General features: G+C 49.2%; 7 protein-coding genes across 7 annotated transcripts; 6 read left to right on the top strand and 1 right to left on the bottom strand.

The window, feature by feature from the left end:
- Positions 1 to 1,934: 1,934 nt before the first annotated feature.
- F5B22DRAFT_644279 (septin) lies at positions 1,935 to 3,423 on the top strand (the record flags this gene model as incomplete). The annotated part of the gene is made up of 6 exons (XM_047978400.1): positions 1,935 to 2,022; positions 2,142 to 2,258; positions 2,312 to 2,399; positions 2,453 to 2,590; positions 2,646 to 3,113; positions 3,177 to 3,423. 6 exons carry the CDS (start codon positions 1,935 to 1,937, stop codon positions 3,421 to 3,423), a joined length of 1,146 nt encoding a protein of 381 aa, XP_047833052.1.
- Positions 3,424 to 4,006: 583 nt separating this feature from the next.
- On the bottom strand, positions 4,007 to 5,594 carry F5B22DRAFT_597304 (transmembrane BAX inhibitor motif-containing protein). The gene is made up of 3 exons (XM_047974295.1): positions 5,218 to 5,594; positions 4,986 to 5,101; positions 4,007 to 4,842 (listed from the first exon to the last, which is right to left on the bottom strand). The coding sequence occupies exons 1-3, from the start codon at positions 5,441 to 5,443 to the stop codon at positions 4,351 to 4,353; spliced, it is 834 nt and encodes a 277-aa protein (XP_047833051.1). The 5' UTR covers positions 5,444 to 5,594; the 3' UTR covers positions 4,007 to 4,350.
- A 1,713-nt stretch (positions 5,595 to 7,307) lies between these two features.
- Positions 7,308 to 9,260, top strand: F5B22DRAFT_634865 (family 47 glycosyl hydrolase; the record flags this gene model as incomplete). The annotated part of the gene is made up of 4 exons (XM_047977051.1): positions 7,308 to 8,496; positions 8,574 to 8,881; positions 8,958 to 9,077; positions 9,144 to 9,260. The coding sequence occupies 4 exons, from the start codon at positions 7,308 to 7,310 to the stop codon at positions 9,258 to 9,260; spliced, it is 1,734 nt and encodes a 577-aa protein (XP_047833050.1).
- Positions 9,261 to 11,103: 1,843 nt separating this feature from the next.
- On the top strand, positions 11,104 to 11,721 carry F5B22DRAFT_644276 (uncharacterized protein; the record flags this gene model as incomplete). Its single annotated transcript, XM_047978399.1, has 1 exon — positions 11,104 to 11,721. The coding sequence occupies one exon, from the start codon at positions 11,104 to 11,106 to the stop codon at positions 11,719 to 11,721; it is 618 nt and encodes a 205-aa protein (XP_047833049.1).
- Positions 11,722 to 11,948: 227 nt separating this feature from the next.
- On the top strand, positions 11,949 to 13,709 carry F5B22DRAFT_634864 (TLC domain-containing protein; the record flags this gene model as incomplete). The annotated part of the gene is made up of 4 exons (XM_047977050.1): positions 11,949 to 12,246; positions 12,363 to 12,676; positions 12,763 to 13,050; positions 13,110 to 13,709. The coding sequence occupies 4 exons, from the start codon at positions 11,949 to 11,951 to the stop codon at positions 13,707 to 13,709; spliced, it is 1,500 nt and encodes a 499-aa protein (XP_047833048.1).
- An 819-nt stretch (positions 13,710 to 14,528) lies between these two features.
- F5B22DRAFT_35156 (uncharacterized protein) lies at positions 14,529 to 15,934 on the top strand. Its single transcript, XM_047970973.1, has one exon. It carries the CDS (start codon positions 14,771 to 14,773, stop codon positions 15,593 to 15,595), a length of 825 nt encoding a protein of 274 aa, XP_047833047.1. The 5' UTR covers positions 14,529 to 14,770; the 3' UTR covers positions 15,596 to 15,934.
- Positions 15,935 to 18,496: 2,562 nt separating this feature from the next.
- F5B22DRAFT_35017 (uncharacterized protein) lies at positions 18,497 to 19,489 on the top strand. Its single transcript, XM_047970959.1, has 2 exons — positions 18,497 to 19,000; positions 19,067 to 19,489. The coding sequence occupies exons 1-2, from the start codon at positions 18,757 to 18,759 to the stop codon at positions 19,180 to 19,182; spliced, it is 360 nt and encodes a 119-aa protein (XP_047833046.1). The 5' UTR covers positions 18,497 to 18,756; the 3' UTR covers positions 19,183 to 19,489.
- The last annotated feature ends 38 nt before the right edge of the window (positions 19,490 to 19,527 follow it).

The following is a 19,527-nucleotide window of genomic DNA, read 5'->3' as shown; positions in this document are numbered from 1 at the left end:
ATAGGTGGTTGATAGGTGGTTATAGATTGGCTATTAAAGTCTCAGGACACTCTGAGCTAGGGGCCGGCTGTACTTGTAAGTAACTTAGCGGGGGCAGAAGGGGAGGTGCGGGAGGGTACCTACAGTATGAAACGAGATCTCAGGTAAGTACCTACCGTACCTAGGTAATGTGCAGACCAGCCTGGACTCTTTGCTAATTATGGAGCTTGCTGCACCTTGGCTTAATATAACAAGAGGCAAGAAGCATCATAATACTTACTTACCAATGAAGGGGTATTGTCTTGATGGAAATAGAGTGCATACCGCGTACTTACGTGGACGTCCTGGACTCTTTGAATGAGTACGTACATGTAGGCAATACTTGCATGTGTGTAAGTACTTACTGAGGTGTACCTACTATAGCTTAGCAGGTACGCGTAGGTAGACTTAATAAGTGGGGCTGTCAGCCATTCCGAGCTTGGGAAGCTCTTTCACTTACCTACCTTGGACTTAGGCAATCTATTCAACACGAGAAAGAGGATGAGGGAGAGAGAGAGAGAAGACTACTTACTTACTCTCTAGCACTTACCTGGAAATTCTTCTCTATTATACCACCCTTGACTTATCATCTGATATCACGAGGTAATGGTTTATGTATCTAGCAGTGTACCTACCTACCTACATACCTATGTATGTGGAAAGGGCACAACGATAATGTGTTCCTAGAAGTACCCCCTAGCTATGGCTGGGATCCATTGGTCCCTATTGCCGCTCTCCCCATACTGCAGCTGTGTCTACATACATAGTACTATACTACCTTATGCATTGGCAGCTAGTTATTGCGGTTTTTTCTTCGCATTTTGCATTTCTTTATCGTGCAGCTACATGTACCTATGTCATGGCATGGTAATGCACTGGGAGCAAGCAGCACTTACCTCCTCAACTTGAGTTGAGTATCTGATGTAACTGCTGTATCACACTACATATACAAGTATATTCATGTGTCGAGGTACATCTATGGCCACACTGCCAACCGGTTGAGCGTGAGTACTCCTTTGTTTCAGGGTACTTCAAGGATGGAGAAAAGTTGCTTGCTTGTTTGATTGATTTCTTTGTAAGTACTACGAAGTACGACTGACCGACCTGTAACTTCCCCTAAGCCCAAAAGCACCAGCACCACACAGGCTAGCGGCTCCCGCAACTCCACCCCAAACGCGCCCATCTCGGGTCCCTTCCCCCCTGACTACAAAGATAGTACCTATAGGCTCCCCTCGGCTCCCACTCGCCCATAGGCAGAGCAGAGCAGAGCTACAAGCATCCCCTACGATTCACGAAGTAGTGCAGGTCTACGGGTCTCCCCCCCTGCTCCGCCAGAACTGATTTTGTGGTCTTGAAATTAGCAACCTGCATCGAGACATCAATCAACCCAACTAAATCATCCCCCCGTTACTCGCTCCCCCAATCCTTCTCTCGGCCTTTTACCAAGAGACAGGTACCTGCCTGCCAGCCAGACGGACACATCGCCATCGCCATCGCCATCGCCTTCGCCTTTCAAGGTTGTTTCTTATCAGACCACAACTCTTCGACTTCGACATCCTCAAGATAGATACCCCCAATTCGCGTCGGCATCTCGTCCTCGCCTCGTCACTCTTCTCCGTGCTCCCTCTGCCGATCAGTCTGTCCCAGTCCGTCTCATCAATCTATTTGTCCCCGGCCTCAATTTCCTCTCTGTGAAGCCCCAACACTAGCCTAATATGTCGTCCCCAGCCGTGAGTAAATCCCCTATCCAGCCTGACCTCCAATTTTGTCACGAGCCCTTCTTGACCGCCTCGCGGGAAAGACCACACCCCATAGCAGTCAGCCGTCTGCCCATCCCCACGAGTGCTCCGACTTGCTGCTACCTTTTGCTGTTCTTCGCTGTCCGCTATACCTGCCTCTGCTAACTAGTCGCCGTGATGCGTTCCCAGAAGATGATGCGTCGGAAGAAGAATGTGAAGAAGGGCATCCAGTTTTGCTTGATGGTTTGTGGTGCTTCAGGCACAGGTACGACTCTCACCAGCAGCCGCCGCATCTGAACCTCGACCCCTATTGCTTCTCCAATCACTCGAAACGAAGCTTTTTGGCTATAAAGTGACGCCTATATCGCTAACCATACCGCGCAGGCCGAACCACCTTTGTCAACACTCTCTGCAGCAAGAGCGTTCTGAACCATAAGGACTCTGATGATCCTAGTGCCGCCCACGTCGAAGAGGGTGTCAAGATTAAGCCCATCACCGTCGGTATGTACTCATATGCTCTATTTCATCCTCAGGTCTAATTGCCCTTCGTTTAGAGCTTGAGCTGGACGAAGAAGGAACCCGTATCTCATTGACCATCGTCGATACTCCCGGCTTTGGCGACCAAATCGACAATGAGGCAAGGTAAGCTGAATTCAAATCAATGTTTGTCTGGCTTACGCTAATTCCGCTACAAGCTTCTCGGAGATTGTGGGATATCTCGAGAGACAATATGACGACATCTTGGCCGAGGAGTCGCGTATCAAGCGTAACCCCAGATTCAGGGACAACCGTGTACATGCTATGCTGTACTTCATTGCCCCTACAGGTCATGGGTATGCAGATTGCACCGAAAAGATGTCGAAGATGATTTGCTCACTATTTCTTTAGTCTTCGGGAACTCGATATCGAGCTTATGAAGCGCCTCGCTCCTCGTGTCAACGTTATCCCAGTCATTGGCCGAGCTGATTCCCTTACACCACACGAACTTGCCGAATCGAAGAAGCTTGTTATGGAGGATATTGAACACTATCGTATTCCCGTCTATAACTTCCCTTACGACATCGAAGAGGATGACGAAGATACTGTTGAAGAAAATGCCGAGCTTAGAGGACTGATGCCATTCGCTATTGTGGGTTCAGAAGAAGTAATCGAAATTGGTGGTCGCAAAGTTCGTGCTCGACAATATCCCTGGGGTGTCGTTGAGGTAGACAACCCTCGCCATTCCGACTTCCTGGCTATTCGATCCGCACTGCTTCACAGTCATCTTGCCGACCTCAAAGAAATCACCCATGATTTCCTTTACGAGAATTACCGTACCGAGAAACTCAGCAAGAGTGTCGAAGGCGGTGCTGGAGTGTATGTAGTCCTTGTGGCATTTCCCTATGATTCCGTATGTGGGACATTACTAACTGGTCGAAGTGATTCATCGATGAACCCCGAGGACTTGGCATCTCAGTCTGTCCGTCTAAAGGAGGAACAGCTCCGTCGCGAAGAGGAGAAGCTCCGCGAAATCGAGATCAAGGTTCAGCGCGAGATCAACGAGAAGAGACAAGAACTGTTGGCTCGCGAGTCTCAGCTTCGCGAGATCGAAGCCAGGATGCACCGGGAGGCTGCGGCTGCTGCCGGTGGACCTGTCGAGGCCAACGGCGAGGCCGACGGCAACTAATTATTCTCTATATGCTTGTTATCCGAGTCAGCTCTGGTGTGCCAACAGAGGCAGATCGGTGGCGTTGGGTGTTTGATACCATCATATCCCCGGCGAACGCGTGTCCAGCAAGACACATGATATGAAAACTTGATACCGTTTAATGGGCTTTTTTACGCATGCATGGTCGATGGCTTGATGGATTTGTCAGGAATACAAAACCGAAATCGCGTCCGAGATTCCTTAAAGAAACAACATAATATTTCGATGAGTTGTCAAGTATAAGCGACAAACTTGTCATAGGGCTTAATTATTTCTGAGACCTATTGACACAACATAATTCGACTGATGAGATTTCGTGATGGCACGAAGGGAGGGAGTGAACCAATGGCTGTCTATCTTAGTCCTGCAAAAAATGAGATCTCTTTCCTCCAAGCCTGTTCTATGGGCATTTTAGCTTTGATGTATTGTCTCCTACTACTAGTCCGCTAATGCAAAGATCAAATCCAATGGTTATTTGATCTCATGAAAGGAAATACGATCATAGCTGTGCAACGCGTGATTCAAGTGAACTAAGCCGTAAGATGGTGGCTAAGTCTGTCTGTCAGAAAGGGAAATAGATCATTTCATTTGAAGGAAAGTAATTGTACACTGCTATTCAGGGGCCAGCATGCATTCTGGCATAAACAGACTGACACGGTAATGCTAAGGCTTAGCATATGCTAGTTTCATGATTAACCTGAAGACTAGAACGAGACTTGCCAACGAGCGCAAGAAAGCATCGTCTAGTCGCTAAAGACTACTATCACCCGCCCATCCACCCTCATAAACGCCCTGATACGCCACGAATCAAATAATTTCCCCCCCCCCCCCCGTGTTGTTCCAAAATACCAGTTAAGCCCCTATCACCTTCGTACTGCGACTGTGCGAATCTTCGCAAGACAGACCCTAGTTGTTGCTCTGGCTGTTGAGGATTCGCAGGATGGCGAGGAACAAGTTGATAATGTCCAGATAGAGGCTAATGGCAGCGGCGATCTCCTCTTCCACGTGGTGCTTGCGCAAGACAAGTTGGGTGTCGACAAGGATATACCCAGAGAAGATGAGAGCAGAGAGACCGCCGTAGATGAGCTCGCCGGTGCTGCTGTAGGGCAGGAAGGCGGCCATGAAGCCGAAAAGCAGCAGGCCCCAGAGGGCGCCGAAGAGGTAGGGCATCCACGACGTGAAGTCATACTTGGTCTGGCAGGCGAACAAGGTGAGGAAGACGAAGATGCCGCCGGTCAGGATGACGGCGTTCAGGACGATCTGGGTCTGGTAGAAGGAGACGATGACGGAGATGGTGTATGCCTCGAGAAGGGTGAAGCCGGAGAGGAAGAGAAGGTTCGTCGGGTAGGATAGACGTTTCCAGTATGTCAGGATCAGGAAGGCGATGGAGCCGAAGAGCTGGAGAGAGCGGGTTAGCTATCTTGTCTAAAGCAGGGACATAGATTAAGAGGGGGGGGGGGGGAGGGCATCTTCAAAATGAGGAGACTGTCCTGCGATGCCCCTGCCCTCGTAATGGAAACGTGGGGTCTCTTGTTGCTTACCGAAACCCAGACCAGTGCCGGATGCGACTGGATCCAAGCCTTGTAGTCCTTACTCCAGAAGCTGAGACCGCTGACGATAGCAGTCGTGATTAGCTGCGCAGTCAAGATAGTGTAAACTGCGATACACGATAAATGTTAGTGGTTTGAATCGCTCATTCAACGTAGCCGAAGGCAAAATGCGAATACGGCAACACGCGGGGGAGTGCGACTTGTGCGTGACTAGGTTACTCACCTTTGCGAATGAACTGGTTGCGGATGTCGACAGTGGCCTCGGCGACGGAGCCGCCGAACTTGAAGTCATCGGGAACATTGTCCTCGCTGCTGCGTGGCGCGCCGCCGAAGATGCCGGCGGATGACGATGCGGCCTCGTCGTGCTGGTATGATGGAGGCGCCTGGGACCAGGTGCCCTCGTCGGGGTCCTGGGTCGGCGCTGCCGTGTACTTGGTATTGGCGGCCATTATATCTCGTCGACGGTAACTTTGTCGGATGAATTACTTTTTATTAACCCTTGTGACTTGATCGTTTGAATTATCGTTGGGCTATTCGTGATGCGGATGGGTCGTTGTAAGAGTCAAGTTGAATACCTAGGTGTATGTCAGTAGGTGAGTTGGTTAGGTAGGGAGGGTCACGGAAAGCTGACTGGGGCCGTTGAGAGCTAACTAGCTGGGTTGGTGGCGTCACGGTGCTGATTGCTGCCTGTGTCAGCCCCGCCCGTTCACACTGTGTCTGTCACTGGTCCACTACCTCACCTCAGGTATTGTTTGTGAGTTGCATTGCGCAGCAAGCTCCCTCTCGATATCAGAGCTTCAACCATCAGAGCAGCACTACGTCGTAGGACATTATTGCTGATGTCGAAGGAACGCTATCAATCGACTTGAAACATGCAAAATCCTGCACCGCCTACGCTGACCGTGAACAATCAAATCCCCAAACTTTGGCCAGGGCTTAGAGTAACACAAACACTGACATCTAAGCTTCGATTGGTAACTTTCCTATCCGTTTTATTTGAGTAGGGTGTGTACAATTTAGCCATATGATTGATTATACATGCGATTTATACCCTCTAGTCGTTGCTCTGATACTGGCGACGGCCAGACCTTAGACACAGACTCAAAGTATCGTACTACATCACTTGTTGTAGTAGAGTCCAGGAACATCCAGTCATGTTTATTATACATACGCATTCAGGACAATAAGTATCAGTTATATTGCTATAACGAGATCCCTTACATGAAGGTAGACTTACCACCTGTAGAAGGTATGTAGGTCAGAGCTTCCTTGTGTAGACTATTGAGGTATCTGAGGCAGCTTGTGTTGGCGTTACTCTTATTTTGCGCAGGTAGTCTCAAATGTGGGATCACTTGCGCTCGGCTCTTGGTAATACGCTTTATGAGGTCTGTGGTAGGATCACATAGGATGAAGATAGCAGCTCTCGTGATTCTGTTTGATGTTTTATAAGCCAACAGGTAAGCCACCGCCATTCCACAACCTGACAAGACATTGTGAGAGTCCTATAGTCGCTATCGCCAAATGAGATGCCGTGAAGATTGGCTTGAGGAATCCACAGAAGCCTTTTCCTTTGGAAGCTTTATGCTATACTAGAATCATCCCTTCTTCACCACCTCCCAGAAGAGGGACCTCATCTTGAATCCGGCACGATTGCCCATTTCTATACAGGCTGGCGAGATAGGTGTGTCCGTCATTTACAGCCAGACGAGGACAGATCTTGAGAACGCGATAGAGAGCAGTCTGCTGCTTTGACATACTTGGTTCGTCCTAGCTAGGCGTTCTAATATCAAATCAATAGCCGGTGCCCTACGTCCTCGTCGCTTTTGTAGTGAGAAGTCACCTTAGACGTCCATCATTTACGAATCTCCACAGTATACATATACGGAAATTCAATGGTTGCGATGACCACTATCTGGTGCCTATGGACATTACATACGAAGTACAGTAAGTATGTAGGTAACACTGGTATAGACTAAAGGGAGTGAGGGACAAGATAGTCAATTGAGAACTCTCTCTGCTACCTACTTTCTCACAAGCATATACCTGTAAAGCTCGGGACTGAGCCTACCTAGTTTGTCGATCCAAGACATCGGATCGAAGCCACCCCGTCCCACCCAAACAATCCCACGTTTATGGAATACTTGGCCTTGTACACGGAGTACATATGGCTAAATGTACAATGTGGGTCGCAGGCTAACAGTCAAAGAGTATGTGTAAGATGCAATCAAACACAATTGTCATCTGAAGTAATTGTCATATCTTGTCTTGTCACCGCGAGTCATCTATCTAAGATGCTCACCCACGCGCGACGTGATGAACAAACTACTGAGGCGACCGGCTCGCCTATTCATCATCGTATCCGCCATTTTGGTATGCTACTCCGTCTTCCATCTTCTTCCAGCACGTGATTCGACTGCGGGAACAAAGACCAGCACAGTCCGGCTTGAATACGTCAAAAGCAGCTTCGACTGGTCTACGGTGGCAGAGAAGAACCCAGTTCCGGCTTCCTCGCGGAGGTCTCTTCCTAAGGGCACTCCTAAGAAGCTGCCCGGAGTCCAGCATCGGTTCCGGGCGGACAAGACCTCGGCCGGGAAAGCGCGCCGTCAGATCCTCGCAGATCGGCGGGATGAAGTCAGAAATGCATTCATCAAGAGCTGGAAAAGCTATCGACTCTACGCGTGGATGTCGGACGAGGTAGCGCCCGTTTCGGGCGCCAGGAAGGACCCGTTTGGTGGATGGGCAGCGACCTTAGTCGACTCCCTGGATAGTCTCTGGATCATGGATCTAAAGGATGAATTCTACGAGGCCGTCGCAGCAACAGCCCGCATCGACTGGTCCGAGACAAAAGAGACGGCCTGCAACTGGTTCGAGACGACGATCCGCCACTTGGGCGGGCTGCTGAGCGGCTATGATCTCAGCCGTGAGCCGGCGCTGCTCCGAAAGGCCGTCGAGCTCGGGGACATGCTCTACACGGCGTTCGATACGCCGACGCGGATGCCTCCATTCTGGCTCGACTTTGAACTGGCGAAAGCGGGTCAGCTGCGCGCCGGCACCCACGACCCAGCTGCCTCTACCACGTCCTCCACGCTCGAGTTCACGAGGCTGGCCCAGCTGACGGGCGAAAACAAGTACTATGATGCTGTGGACCGTGTCACGGAGATGCTCGACCGGACGCAGAACGCGTCGAGGGTGCCGGGCATGTGGCCGACGTTTCTAGATCTACGGCGGTTTGAATTCGCTCGTGAGGACGGCTTTACCCTCGGCGCCCTTGCCGATTCCATGTATGAGATGTTTCCCAAGGCATATGCTTTGCTAGGCGGGCTGGAACCCGTTTATGAGAAATTGTATAATGATGCTATGGAGGCTGTGATTGCGCATGTGCTCTTTCGGCCGATGCTTCCTGATGAGACAGATGTGTTGATTCCGGGTAATGTGTGGGTGCGAGGCAGCGGCAAAATCGAGTTGCAACCCGAAGCGCAACACTTGGCTTGTTTTGTCGGAGGTAGGCAATATTGCGTTGTAGTATTCTTAAGCGTATCTCGTTGACCCGACCGTTGTACTGATGCCTCGTTTTCACAGGCATGTTTGGGTTAGGTGGTAAGCTGTTCAACCAGCCGGATCATGTTGAGATCGGGGAGAAGATCACGCGTGGCTGCGTGTGGGCATACGACGCTATGCCGTCCGGGATGATGCCCGAGATCTGCAGTTTCGTGCCTTGTTCCCCCGGCGAGACATGTTCGTGGAAGGGCGATGCCTTTCTCGGAGATCGAGGTCAGCCGCTTCCGAAGGGATTCGAACAGGCCCGGGACCCTCGCTACATTCTACGGCCCGAGGCTATTGAGAGCGTCTTCTACATGTACCGCATCACGGGAAAAGAGGAGTACCAGGTGTGTCCCGACTGGAGGTCCATTCCTTCTTTCCCCAGAATTATCATCCCTGGTCCTAGCAGCTGACGTGGATTAGGAGATGGCCTGGCGCATGTTTCAGTCGATCAGAAAGGCGACTGAGACAGAGCTGGCGTTTTCGGCCATCGCGGATGTCACGGTAGACGCTTCGGAGACGGAGAAGACTGATTCCATGGAGGTGTGTAATGGCGTGGCGAAAGACCCTGATGGCGGCAAGTGTTGTTCGCTGACTTGTTGATGGCAGAGCTTCTGGTTGGCTGAGACGCTAAAATACTTCTACCTCATCTTCTCACCGCCGGACCTCATCAGTCTCGATGAATACGTTTTCAATACTGAGGCTCACCCTTTTAGACGCCCTTGAGAATAACACGGCTATAATTCGGAAATTTGACGTGAATAAACCAACGTACATAGGCAGGAGCGCAGGACTCCGAAGGCGGCAGTTTTCACTTCGCTTGCGGGCAGAAAAGACGCCGTTATTGAGTTGATATTGTCGCTATGTTGACTCGTGACTTTACAGCTCTATCCGTCGATGCGACAGTCAGCCGGTAATGGACTTAACTTGACGTCGAGCTTATGTTGCAGTTTGCTCAAGTACCAGGGTTACTTTTGCTCTAATTCAATGCTGTCATCCGATACCTTCAGACCACCTATATTGTGGAAGACTACCTAGGTATACAGAACCAGCTTCAGAGTTTGAACTACGACACCCAGAAGGCAAAGATTATCTGGCATCAAGTTGTGAGCTACATATATAGCAATGGCTTAGCTATACTAGGTAGTGCAATCATTAGGTATAGCTAATGAACTTGTTAGAACAAGATTCACCCAACAATGATGAAGACTCCAGAGAAGAAACAGCCAACAACTATAAATAAGTACTAGCAATAGAGTCTACTGACGTTGGGAAACTGAATGCCCCGATGATCCAATGTGGTGAACCTCACGTTGCCAATACCACCCGGTATGACTGACACCTACTACGAGGGTTCGTGTGATCAAGATTTAATTCCCATCCCTCACCGGACTCGAACATGGCCTAAAATATGTGACACAGGAGTGGCATAAACTCGGACGTCCCAACAATTCTATCCGATTGCTACGATATCTCCCTTCTGGTGAATGCGGCTACCCGTTGGCGTCTCGTCGCTCATCCGAACTACCCGACCGTGGAACTCGAGCGCCGACTCGATCCCGTCACATATTTAATCTGGATGAGGAGAACGGCAAGGGGCTTTGTTCACAGTACCTAGCAGCCCGCCACGTTCGAGGCAGCGTGGACGGATTCGGAGACATCATTGGCTTGGACACCCCTCATTCCCTCACTTTGGCATTGCTTGGTACCTGTCACCTTGTGCGGTGCGGTGCGGTGCTGTTGGTGGGGTTGTTCGTGGCTGTAAGGTAGGTAGGTTTTGCATGCTGGTCTGTGACTACCTACTTTCGGCTTCTAGAGTTGCGGGGTATTGTACCTCGAAGCTGAAAATATGTTGAGCTTGTGATACCTACTGCGAGTTTAGTTCATTTATTTTCCGTCCAAGGTAGAGAGAGTGCCGTTGGGCAATTCTTATATTTATAACCTCTACTGGGTAGTGCTTCAAGTATGTAGAATAGCGGTAAGTATCCAAGCCATTGTTCACATAAATGGAATGCACCAATCTGTACTACCAACCTACACAGTAGGGAGGTAGAGTTGAAGCTTTCAAGGGTAGGTAGCAGGTGGTCCGACGCAGCGTCGTATCAATTACATGTACTTAGGAATGGCGATGTCTAGCCCACCTTCTGCTAGGATATCACATGTACATTGGTATCTATCTACTTAGATATCCACGCGACTCCGCAGGTAGTGTAGAGTGTTTGGTGGATGCCGCCAAAGGCGCTCATATGTCCTAGAATTCAGAGAATTCCGAGTTAGGACAACTTCAGTTATGACGATCGCCTCATCGAGCCCAGCAATAGTACCTACTTGGGTTACCGAGTTACCTACCTACATGTAAAGAAGGAATAGGTAGGTTACAGTAGGCACGAGCAATGGTTAGCCCCTCTTGCCGAAAAAAAGCAAAAGCTCGAAGCTACAACAGTCTCTGAAAGGTACTTGCGATTTCACTGTTGCGATGTAGATTTTTAGTACTTCCCGACAGGGGGTTCCATCTCCCCTTCACTACCTAGGTAGGTATCGCCAACCTTCTTTTCACCGCCCTCGCGCCATGCCCGTCCGTTCGATTGCCAAGTGTGCCACTGGATCGCGAGCTTGCAAAAGTTATCAACTCGCTTCTGCCGTTACCGACCCGTTGTTGACCCGTTGCAGGCCCCATCGACCACCGTGCCCGCCAATCACAGCCGCCCAGACAGCGCCGAGAGGCAAGGTCCGAGGCCTGGTCCGAGGCCTGTCTGGCCTGGCGCCGCGGGGCCCACATCCCAGCTCTCAACATATTGCCATCTTCAAAATTCCCGTTACCTGCCGTTACCCACTCAGTGCTAGGGTCAGGTCTCAGGTACAGCACCCCCATCTTCACAGACTTTGCGGCGACCAACACAGATACGTAGCACGACCGCCCACGCACATCGTCGTCGTCGTCGTCGTCGTCCTTGTTGTTGTCGTCGTTGTCTTTGGGGTTGTGTGCTGTGTCGAAAGCGTTGCCTCCCGATCCCTCGCCTTCCTCTTCCCGTACTATCTCTCATCGACCGCCAGAGAGACCAAACCCGCATTGCCGCCCATCACCATCTCGAAATCCTCGCAGCGCAGATTTGACCTTCTCTCTATCTTCCCCCCCAAGGCGATATCCCAACAAGCACACGACATTACACCTAGCCCTCGTCGCTAGCAATTGCTTACGGCTGTTGCGCAACACCACATATTCGTAGTTAGCAGAAACTACCCTGGCACAACGCCTACGAGCATTCCTCGAATCGAATTTCCACCCTCACCAGCATCGCATCTTTAATACGTGTCTGCCTGAGCTCCGTTATTGACTGGCCACTTGCCAATTGGCACCTCTGCCTCCCACGATCGCCCGCAGTAGCGCTTGCAAGTCGCAATTGGTGGGTGAAGATGGCCGATACGTCGCCGGCGTCGACGCCATCACCGCCGCTGCCACCAGACGATGCCATCGACACAGGCTCTCACCTAACCATAGAGACCAAGGTTATTCCAAGGGAGCTTAAGCTCGAGAGGCTCAAGACGCCCACTACTCCAAACACTAGGAGATCATCTCTTCAGTCACATACCTCCATGAACGGGCCGCTCTATATGCAGACCAGCAACAATAAAGTATTAATTCGGAGAGTAAAGAGGAAAGGTGATGGGACCATCAAGAGCCTGACCCGTTGGCTTTTAGATAACCAAATAGGTAGGTGTAAAGCTGACAGTCCTAAATTTGTTTCTCCTCTTTCATTATTATTTAAGTCAAGTGGCGCTTGTACCCCCCTCCCTAAAAGATGGTCTTGCTTATTTTTCTTCTGCTAGGATTGTCTTTCAACCTCATAGCTCTGATCTTCCTCACACATTTATTTATCCCTAAAGCACGCCCTCACACGCTCAAATTCTTCACCCTATCCTATAAGAACCCGCAATCTGGGAGTTATGCGATCGGTGGTGATGACTATCATTTTATTGCTTTCTGCATCGTGCTTTTCACTGGGCTCCGGGCTGGCCTTATGGAACATGTCTTCGCTCCACTGGCCAAACATTGGGGCTTGCAAAAAAGGAAAGACATGACCAGGTTCTCTGAACAGGCCTGGCTACTGGTTTACTACTCTTTCTTCTGGCCCTTGGGCGTGGTACGTTGGCAATTGGCTCACTTGCATGGGGGTTGTTATCATGACGACCTCCACATTCCTAACCCTGGTTACTGATAGCTGAGCAGTACTTATACTACAACTCGCCGTCCTTCATGAACATGAGGGAGTTATGGACTGACTGGCCGAATCGGGAAGTGACTGGGCTGGTCAAGGCTTACTTCTTGGGACAATGGGCCTTTTGGCTACAGCAAGTCATTGTTATTCACATCGAAGAACGTCGTAAAGATCACTGGCAAATGCTCACTCACCACTTCATCACCATCGCGTTAATGACAGCCTCGTACTACTATCACCACACCCGAGTTGGTATACTGATTCTTGTGCTGATGGATATCGTTGATATATTCCTTCCAGTAAGTTCTGGCATATGTACCCGAATCACTTCTAGCCCCTATTCCTGACCAACTTGTAGCTCGCGAAATGTCTCAAGTACTTAGGCTATTCGACCTTGTGCGATATCATGTTCGGAATGTTCATGTTGTCATGGTTCGTTGCTCGGCATGTTTTTTATATGATGGTGTGTTGGAGCATCTGGAGGGATGCCATTCATGTCATGCCCATAGGTTGCTTTTATGGGTCCAACGACAGTCTAAAAGGGCCACTTCCCATACCCGACGGATGGAGTCACTGGCTTGAGCCATTCCGAAACCCCGAAGGAGCACTCTGCTTCTCTCAGACGGTCGTGTATGGTTTCTTATACACTCTACTCGGCCTCCAGGCTATTACCATATTCTGGTTCTTCATGATCCTTAGGGTGGCTGTGAGAGTCCTGAGAGGAGGTTCGGCTGATGACCCCCGTAGCGATGATGAGGTAGAGAGTGAAGCGGAGTATGAATATGAAGAGGCCCAGCCACTCGAGGAAGAAGTAGGGGTGGAGTCTATCGACTTGAAAGGATGGGAACGTCGAACGGGTGTGAAACGAGCGGCCTCTTCTTCGGGTGTCAGTCTCCCAGGGCACAGTGACAGGAAAGAATTGCTCGGGCGCATTGGCTGTGAGAAGCAGGTTGAATGAGGTGCGCACTAGCCTGATTACGAGAATATAGCTTGCAGCATATTAGGCAATCGATGGCGAAGACGCAAGCAGGTGACTCGCTATGTAAAGCCGTCCAACATCTGCAACGGATGACGGACCGTTGTCAAGCAGGCACGAACTTATCATGATGCGTATTCTCTACGAGCTCCTCAAGGTTACATATTGCTTTGATGCCGTGCTAGGAGATTTGTCCGCGATATATAGAGTTTTGAAATTTCAATATTATACCCATTTAGTAACTATCTGTTACTATCTATGAAAAGAAGGAAGTAAGAATGGCAAATCAAAATTGCCTATGGAGAACCGGAACAGAAATAATGGGTCGTGGGCCAAAAGTTCGAAACATCTAACCTATTGGACTACCGGTATGAAAATCGAGGTAATGGTGTCTTTGGAGGGTGAAATTATCAAACTTTCAGGCGACACTGGAGAATCTAATGTGAGTCGAATGCCTAAAATCAGCTTTGTCATGTTGTATATGGAGTTAGAACCTATGCACGTCGCTGCTTAGGAAAGTAGAGGACCCGATCTCAAGGTTCTCGTTCAAGGGGCTCGTGGATCAGTGAGGCAGCCTTTACATGCGCCTATATGGTCGACGTGTCTGCTTTTACCTATAACCTGTTATCAGTGGTATCTTGACTTCCCTGCTCTAGGATCGCCATTAGGCTTTGAAAATTTAATGTAACAAGAAAGTAGGTGAGAGAGTTATGGTTTGGAAGGAGTGCCAAGCCAGATTTCTTTCCTTCCTTTCGATTCAATGTGCCTCCGCACCTACTAAAATATCAAGATCACCTCAACTTTGAAGGTGCGAACAAGAAATTTAGTTTTGAGAGTCAGGCATATACATAATACCGCTTGCTCTCCTTTTCTCTCCAGTTTCCCACGTTCCAATCTCTACTTTTACCCACTCCGTTCCCACGTTGTTTTACCACCGCAACAACATAAGCCTTATTCTCGTCATTCAGAATATCTTCTCGCACATCCATTTCTCAAGACTCTCTTCTATAACTTAGCAAAAGTTACCTGAAGTGACATCAGCCATGAGGCCGGGTAGATACGCCATTCACTCTCACAGTGGCCCTGCCACTATCCCCTACATCCCTCCACAGAGGGACCAAACCAGTAGCATCCCTCACGGCGACGATAGTGCAGACGATGGCTCAGACATGGAACAGTCTGGCAGTTGCCGCGGCGGAAATCAGGGTTCCAGTAGCCCTGGTTGGAATTTTGGCGAAGGCTCCTCCCGAAATGGATCTCAACAGAATCCCTATCGACAGAGCCCTCATCAGCAAAGTCCCTATCAACAGAGTCCTCGCCAATGGGGCCCTCATCAGCAGGGTTCTAATGACGGTTATTATCGCTCCTTACTAGAGCTATGTGAAACGGCCAAGGATACTATCATGACTAGGTATAGACAAGGACAGGCACATATACAATGCCTCAATCAAGATCTGTTGCTAGGGGCAGAGCATTTCCACAAGGTGGAGGATGAGGCCAACTACTGGAAGCAGAAATGCTATGAAAAAGAACGCGAGATCAACCAAGTGAGGGAGAAATGGCGTCAAACAGCTATTTTCGCGCAGACAATGTCAACGTGGGCGCCAGGTCGCCATCATGCCCTAGAAAAAATATCAAACGACCTAGAGGAAACTTATAAACGTCTCAAGAACTCAGTCGATGCTATCATGGCACACTGCGAAGTTGATATCCTTGGCAAGGATACGACAGGGCAAAACTCTGGCAAGCTCACGAACGATTTGCACCAACTCTACCTGTTATGTGACCAGATGATGACCGAAACCGGACATTATCGCGCGCTCGAAAAGTGGTTACGAGAACCACCTTGGCTGAGAGGAGACATATAGTTCTTTCTTCAGCATCGACAAAGCTAGCGAATCTTGTGAGGAGATGTTGGCTAGTGTAATTGTCTAGTGGGTATACTTTGTTTGTAATCCTAGGTGAGGGAATGGGCGCAACAAGCTACGAGGAATTAATTCCTAAATAGACAGGACCAATGGTGGCCGAGGGCTAGGATGCAGGGTAGAGAGGGTCGAAGGAGGATCCATGCACATGACTTGAGGAGGGAGTCGGTTGTGACGACATCGAGCCCTTGTCTGGGGTTGCACTCATCTCCATTCTAGGTCGAAAGACGGATTTTGAGTCCAACACCATAGCGTTAGTCCAGATAGCGAATTGCCAAAAGCGAAAATTATTGATAATACGCAAATGTATACTGTATTGTGTGTTTCATGTGCTAAACAGCCCATATTGCCGACCCCAACGGGCCTCTTGGAGCAGGTCTTAGAGACTATCCGGCTCTCGCCAACATAAGACATCAGCAGGCCTTAGAGGTTGGTGACACATGATATAGCTATATACTTCTTAGGTGATACCTAGATTAGTCCTGTAATTGAAGGGGATCCGAGCAGGGGGCTTTACGGATCTTAGTAATCACAAGACATGGTTTGGTGTAACATGAATGACTTAAGCTACGAGAAGCAGAAAGTATAACAGGGGCAAAATATCTTTCCAGCACATAAACCTTCCACCGTAAAATTTCCATTGTCCGTAACCCAGAAAGATAACTTCATGCATAGGCAATCTTATTTATCCCTCATGAGTATCATCAAACCCGGCTTCTGTGAGTAGTGAAATTTAATCTTAGTATAATGTTATTATTGTAGCTTTGACGGTTCTAAGTCTCGGTTTAAACTGTGTTTGTATCTGGATCATTGCGTCCCGAAGGTACAAAATGATCTAAACGTTGAGACTATTCGCGGATGTGGTTAACACTGACGGTTCACATACTAATGATTTGGAGTTAAAGCTCCCTTCCCAAAGACGAATCGACCTATTTGGAATGAATTGCTCTTCTACGGCTGAAGCTATCAAGGACCGACGCCACGGTACTGTTGTTGAACAAATTAAACTTGAGCCAACTGAACAAAAGCAGATAATATGTCCAATTTCTGTTAGTACATTGATTTCGTCACTCATGGTACTCTACCAGAGTTTCTGGAACATTACCTGTGTAAATACTAGGCTAAATTATCAAGTAGCAGCTCATTCTTCTGAGAATCGTGCTAACCCCTAGAGTCTGTGCCGTCATTATCCGTGAAACACAATCTCCGCTCCCATTCGTTCCATGTTTAATACCGTGGTCCAACTAGATCAACCCTAAAAGTAAGGGATTCCAGGGCGGTGAGGAAAAAAAAAAAACAAAAAAAAAACAAGTATAGTAGATTAGCTCAAGGTCTATAAAGGACTTTGCTGTGGCATATCAGGTCTAGACAACGTTCAGGGATTAGTCATTCTCGGAGACAGATTGAAAATTTCCTCGTTCCGAGAGGTGGTTCGGGGTAAACTGTCTATATAGTGTGTGCCACGTAGTATCAAAGAAACGCCATCATGTGGCACCATAAGCGGTTGTCGGCTCATGATATAGCTCAGGTGATCTGTATCTGTGCAGTTTTGTAACCGGGTTGGTCGTCGAGTACAGAACTCTCTCTCCTTTGCTTATGAATCAAGTATGCCCCCAAAAATTCTATCTCGCCCAGTTCCTATTGCGGCCATGCAGCTAATCATCATTAGATATTGTGCGTCTTTGTATGTCAAGATGTAGTGGCATGTGAATTAGGTCACGAGGTAAAGATATATTGGTGGTTCCTAAGTTATTTGTAGTCCGCGTCGCTCTTAATATGTGTCAATATTACCTATTAGTATAACCCAAATAACAGTCGGCATGGTGGTATTGGTGTTGATGCCTGACCCTAGTTGCTGAATGCGTTTTTCGCTCATGAGAGCCACTCATCATGCTCATCTGGCAAGTCTCTATCGGGAGACCAGTCGTGAAATCCCGGTTTATGATGAAACCCTGGCCAGTTATTGATGAGTGGCTCTTAGAAAAGGTTATGGCTTTGGGAGCTTGTTCACACGGTCACCAAGTCAGGATAACACACTTAATGAACGGTTTACGCAACAGCAGTGGAGATGCAGTCGGCCTCTAATACACTACACCGCCAAGCAAGAACGAGAATGAAGAATGAAAGAAGCCCATAAATAGTGATACATACGAGCGCATTTCGCAAATAGCGAGAACAAATACTACACCAGCCGCGGCCGTGGTTGCGCAAAGAGGCGGCTTATGAATTGCGCCGATGCGGTCGGTCGCATCGATCCTACGTGCGTACCGAACGTGCGTTCTGTCTGCATGCATGCACAACAATGCAGATCTTCTCGTAAAAACCCAGAGAGCCAAGGATCTCCCAAGGCGGTGTCAACTGGAACTTCCGGGCGTCCCACAACGTGCGCTGGGATTACCTAGATCTGTACACACTGCACACTACACGTGTATCATGACTCGAAAGAAAAGGGAAGCGCAAGACAAGCACCAGGAAACACACCGACCCGGTGGAAAGCAGGATCCCTTCTCTGCGTCACTGTGGCGTTGTGGCCTCCCCGGGCCGGCAGACATCTCCCCGTGGGCGTTGCCATCTCGTGTTTGACTGACTCTACTCCGGAATAGGTAGGTTCATTCGAAGGGGAAGCAAGGGGGCGGCAAACAGAACAATAAACGCGGAGCTTCATACGAGGAAGCACGGACTCTGGCGGGAGCCAGCGGGTAGAAAGCGGGTTAAACTGATGGCCCTGCCGACTTATACCAATTGGATCATGGCAAACTGCATTTCGTGTCGGAAAGGGCGGGGTTCAGAATCTCCATCATACGTAGTAGAATACTACGCATCGTCAGACCCGGCCCTTCGAGAAGGTATATACATATAAAAGGTCGTCTATGCCGTTGACATTTATTTAAGTTCAGTCCACCGAAACTCAGACAAGCATCAGCATCAGACCATCAGACTAGACCGAACACCAATCTCATCTTAATTCCAGACGACAGACTAGATCACTCCAATCCATCTCCTCCCCTCCCATAAATTAGCTAATATTTTGGGGAACCCATCTCATCTCTATCTTCATCTTTATCTCCCGTCCCTTGCGTAAGCTTCAAACCATAAACTTCAAGATGCAGTTCACCACTCTCATCGTCGCCGCTGCCAGCTTGGCTCTCGGCACCAACGCAGCCGCCCTCCGCCGCGACGGCGCCCGTCTTGCTCAGTTCCGCATCTTTGGCGCCGAGGGCTGCAAGGCGCTCAACTATGGCTTCTACACGGTTGACTATACCGACATTGGCGTCTGCAACGCCATAACTGCGGACGTCGAGTCAGTCAACCTCGAGGTCCAAACTGCCGATGCCGCCGGCTGCACTCGTAAGTCTTCATTCAACTCCTCTCCTCGCAAACTGCGATATCAAATTGACTGACATTCCCTGCTAGTTTTCATCTACTCGGACGCCAACTGCTCGGCTGGAGAGACTGCTACTTCTGTCAATGTCTGCAGCGATGTTCCGGAGGAAACCGAGTCCTGGGGCTCGTACCAAATCCTATGCTAGGCGTATTGTGGCCTACTTAAGGAATCCTGGAGGAGTAGAGAGAGAGGGGGGGTAATATGGGGCAGGAGGCGATAAGAGAGGTGGTTGACGAAAACGAAGATGTTACAAAGCGATTCATTGCCATTCGACTAGCATCGCCCGCACGCACATGGGCAACGGCGTTAGGAGCAACAAACATAATAACTTTTTCACTCCTTTTATGAACACGGCGGAACGAAGAGCATGATTACACACACTCTTTAACAAGAACTTGATAATAATATACTTCATAGGACGATGAGTTATATCAACCTTAAACCATGTCCATCAACTTAATGCTGAGTGCCTCGGTCGAGATGTCATGTC

This window comes from Xylaria bambusicola, assembly GCF_022495145.1.
Source record: "Xylaria bambusicola strain CBS 139988 unplaced genomic scaffold F5B22scaffold_10, whole genome shotgun sequence".
Taxonomy (NCBI): Eukaryota; Fungi; Ascomycota; class Sordariomycetes; order Xylariales; family Xylariaceae; genus Xylaria; species Xylaria bambusicola.
Note: the sequence above shows the minus strand (reverse complement) of the source record. Positions and strands in the feature narration are given on the sequence as shown.

Excerpts from the sequence above, each read along its gene's own strand:
- F5B22DRAFT_35156 (XM_047970973.1), top strand. The coding sequence starts at position 14,771 with ATGAGGCCGGGTAGATACGCCATTCACTCTCACAGTGGCCCTGCCACT.
- F5B22DRAFT_597304 (XM_047974295.1), bottom strand. The coding sequence starts at position 5,443 with ATGGCCGCCAATACCAAGTACACGGCAGCGCCGACCCAGGACCCCGAC. Across the intron at positions 5,102-5,217 it reads CAACCAGTTCATTCGCAAAG|TTTACACTATCTTGACTGCG; the intron begins GTGAGTAACCTA and ends CGTGTATCGCAG. Across the intron at positions 4,843-4,985 it reads CGGCACTGGTCTGGGTTTCG|CTCTTCGGCTCCATCGCCTT; the intron begins GTAAGCAACAAG and ends CGCTCTCTCCAG.
- F5B22DRAFT_35017 (XM_047970959.1), top strand. The coding sequence starts at position 18,757 with ATGCAGTTCACCACTCTCATCGTCGCCGCTGCCAGCTTGGCTCTCGGC. Across the intron at positions 19,001-19,066 it reads CGATGCCGCCGGCTGCACTC|TTTTCATCTACTCGGACGCC; the intron begins GTAAGTCTTCAT and ends ATTCCCTGCTAG.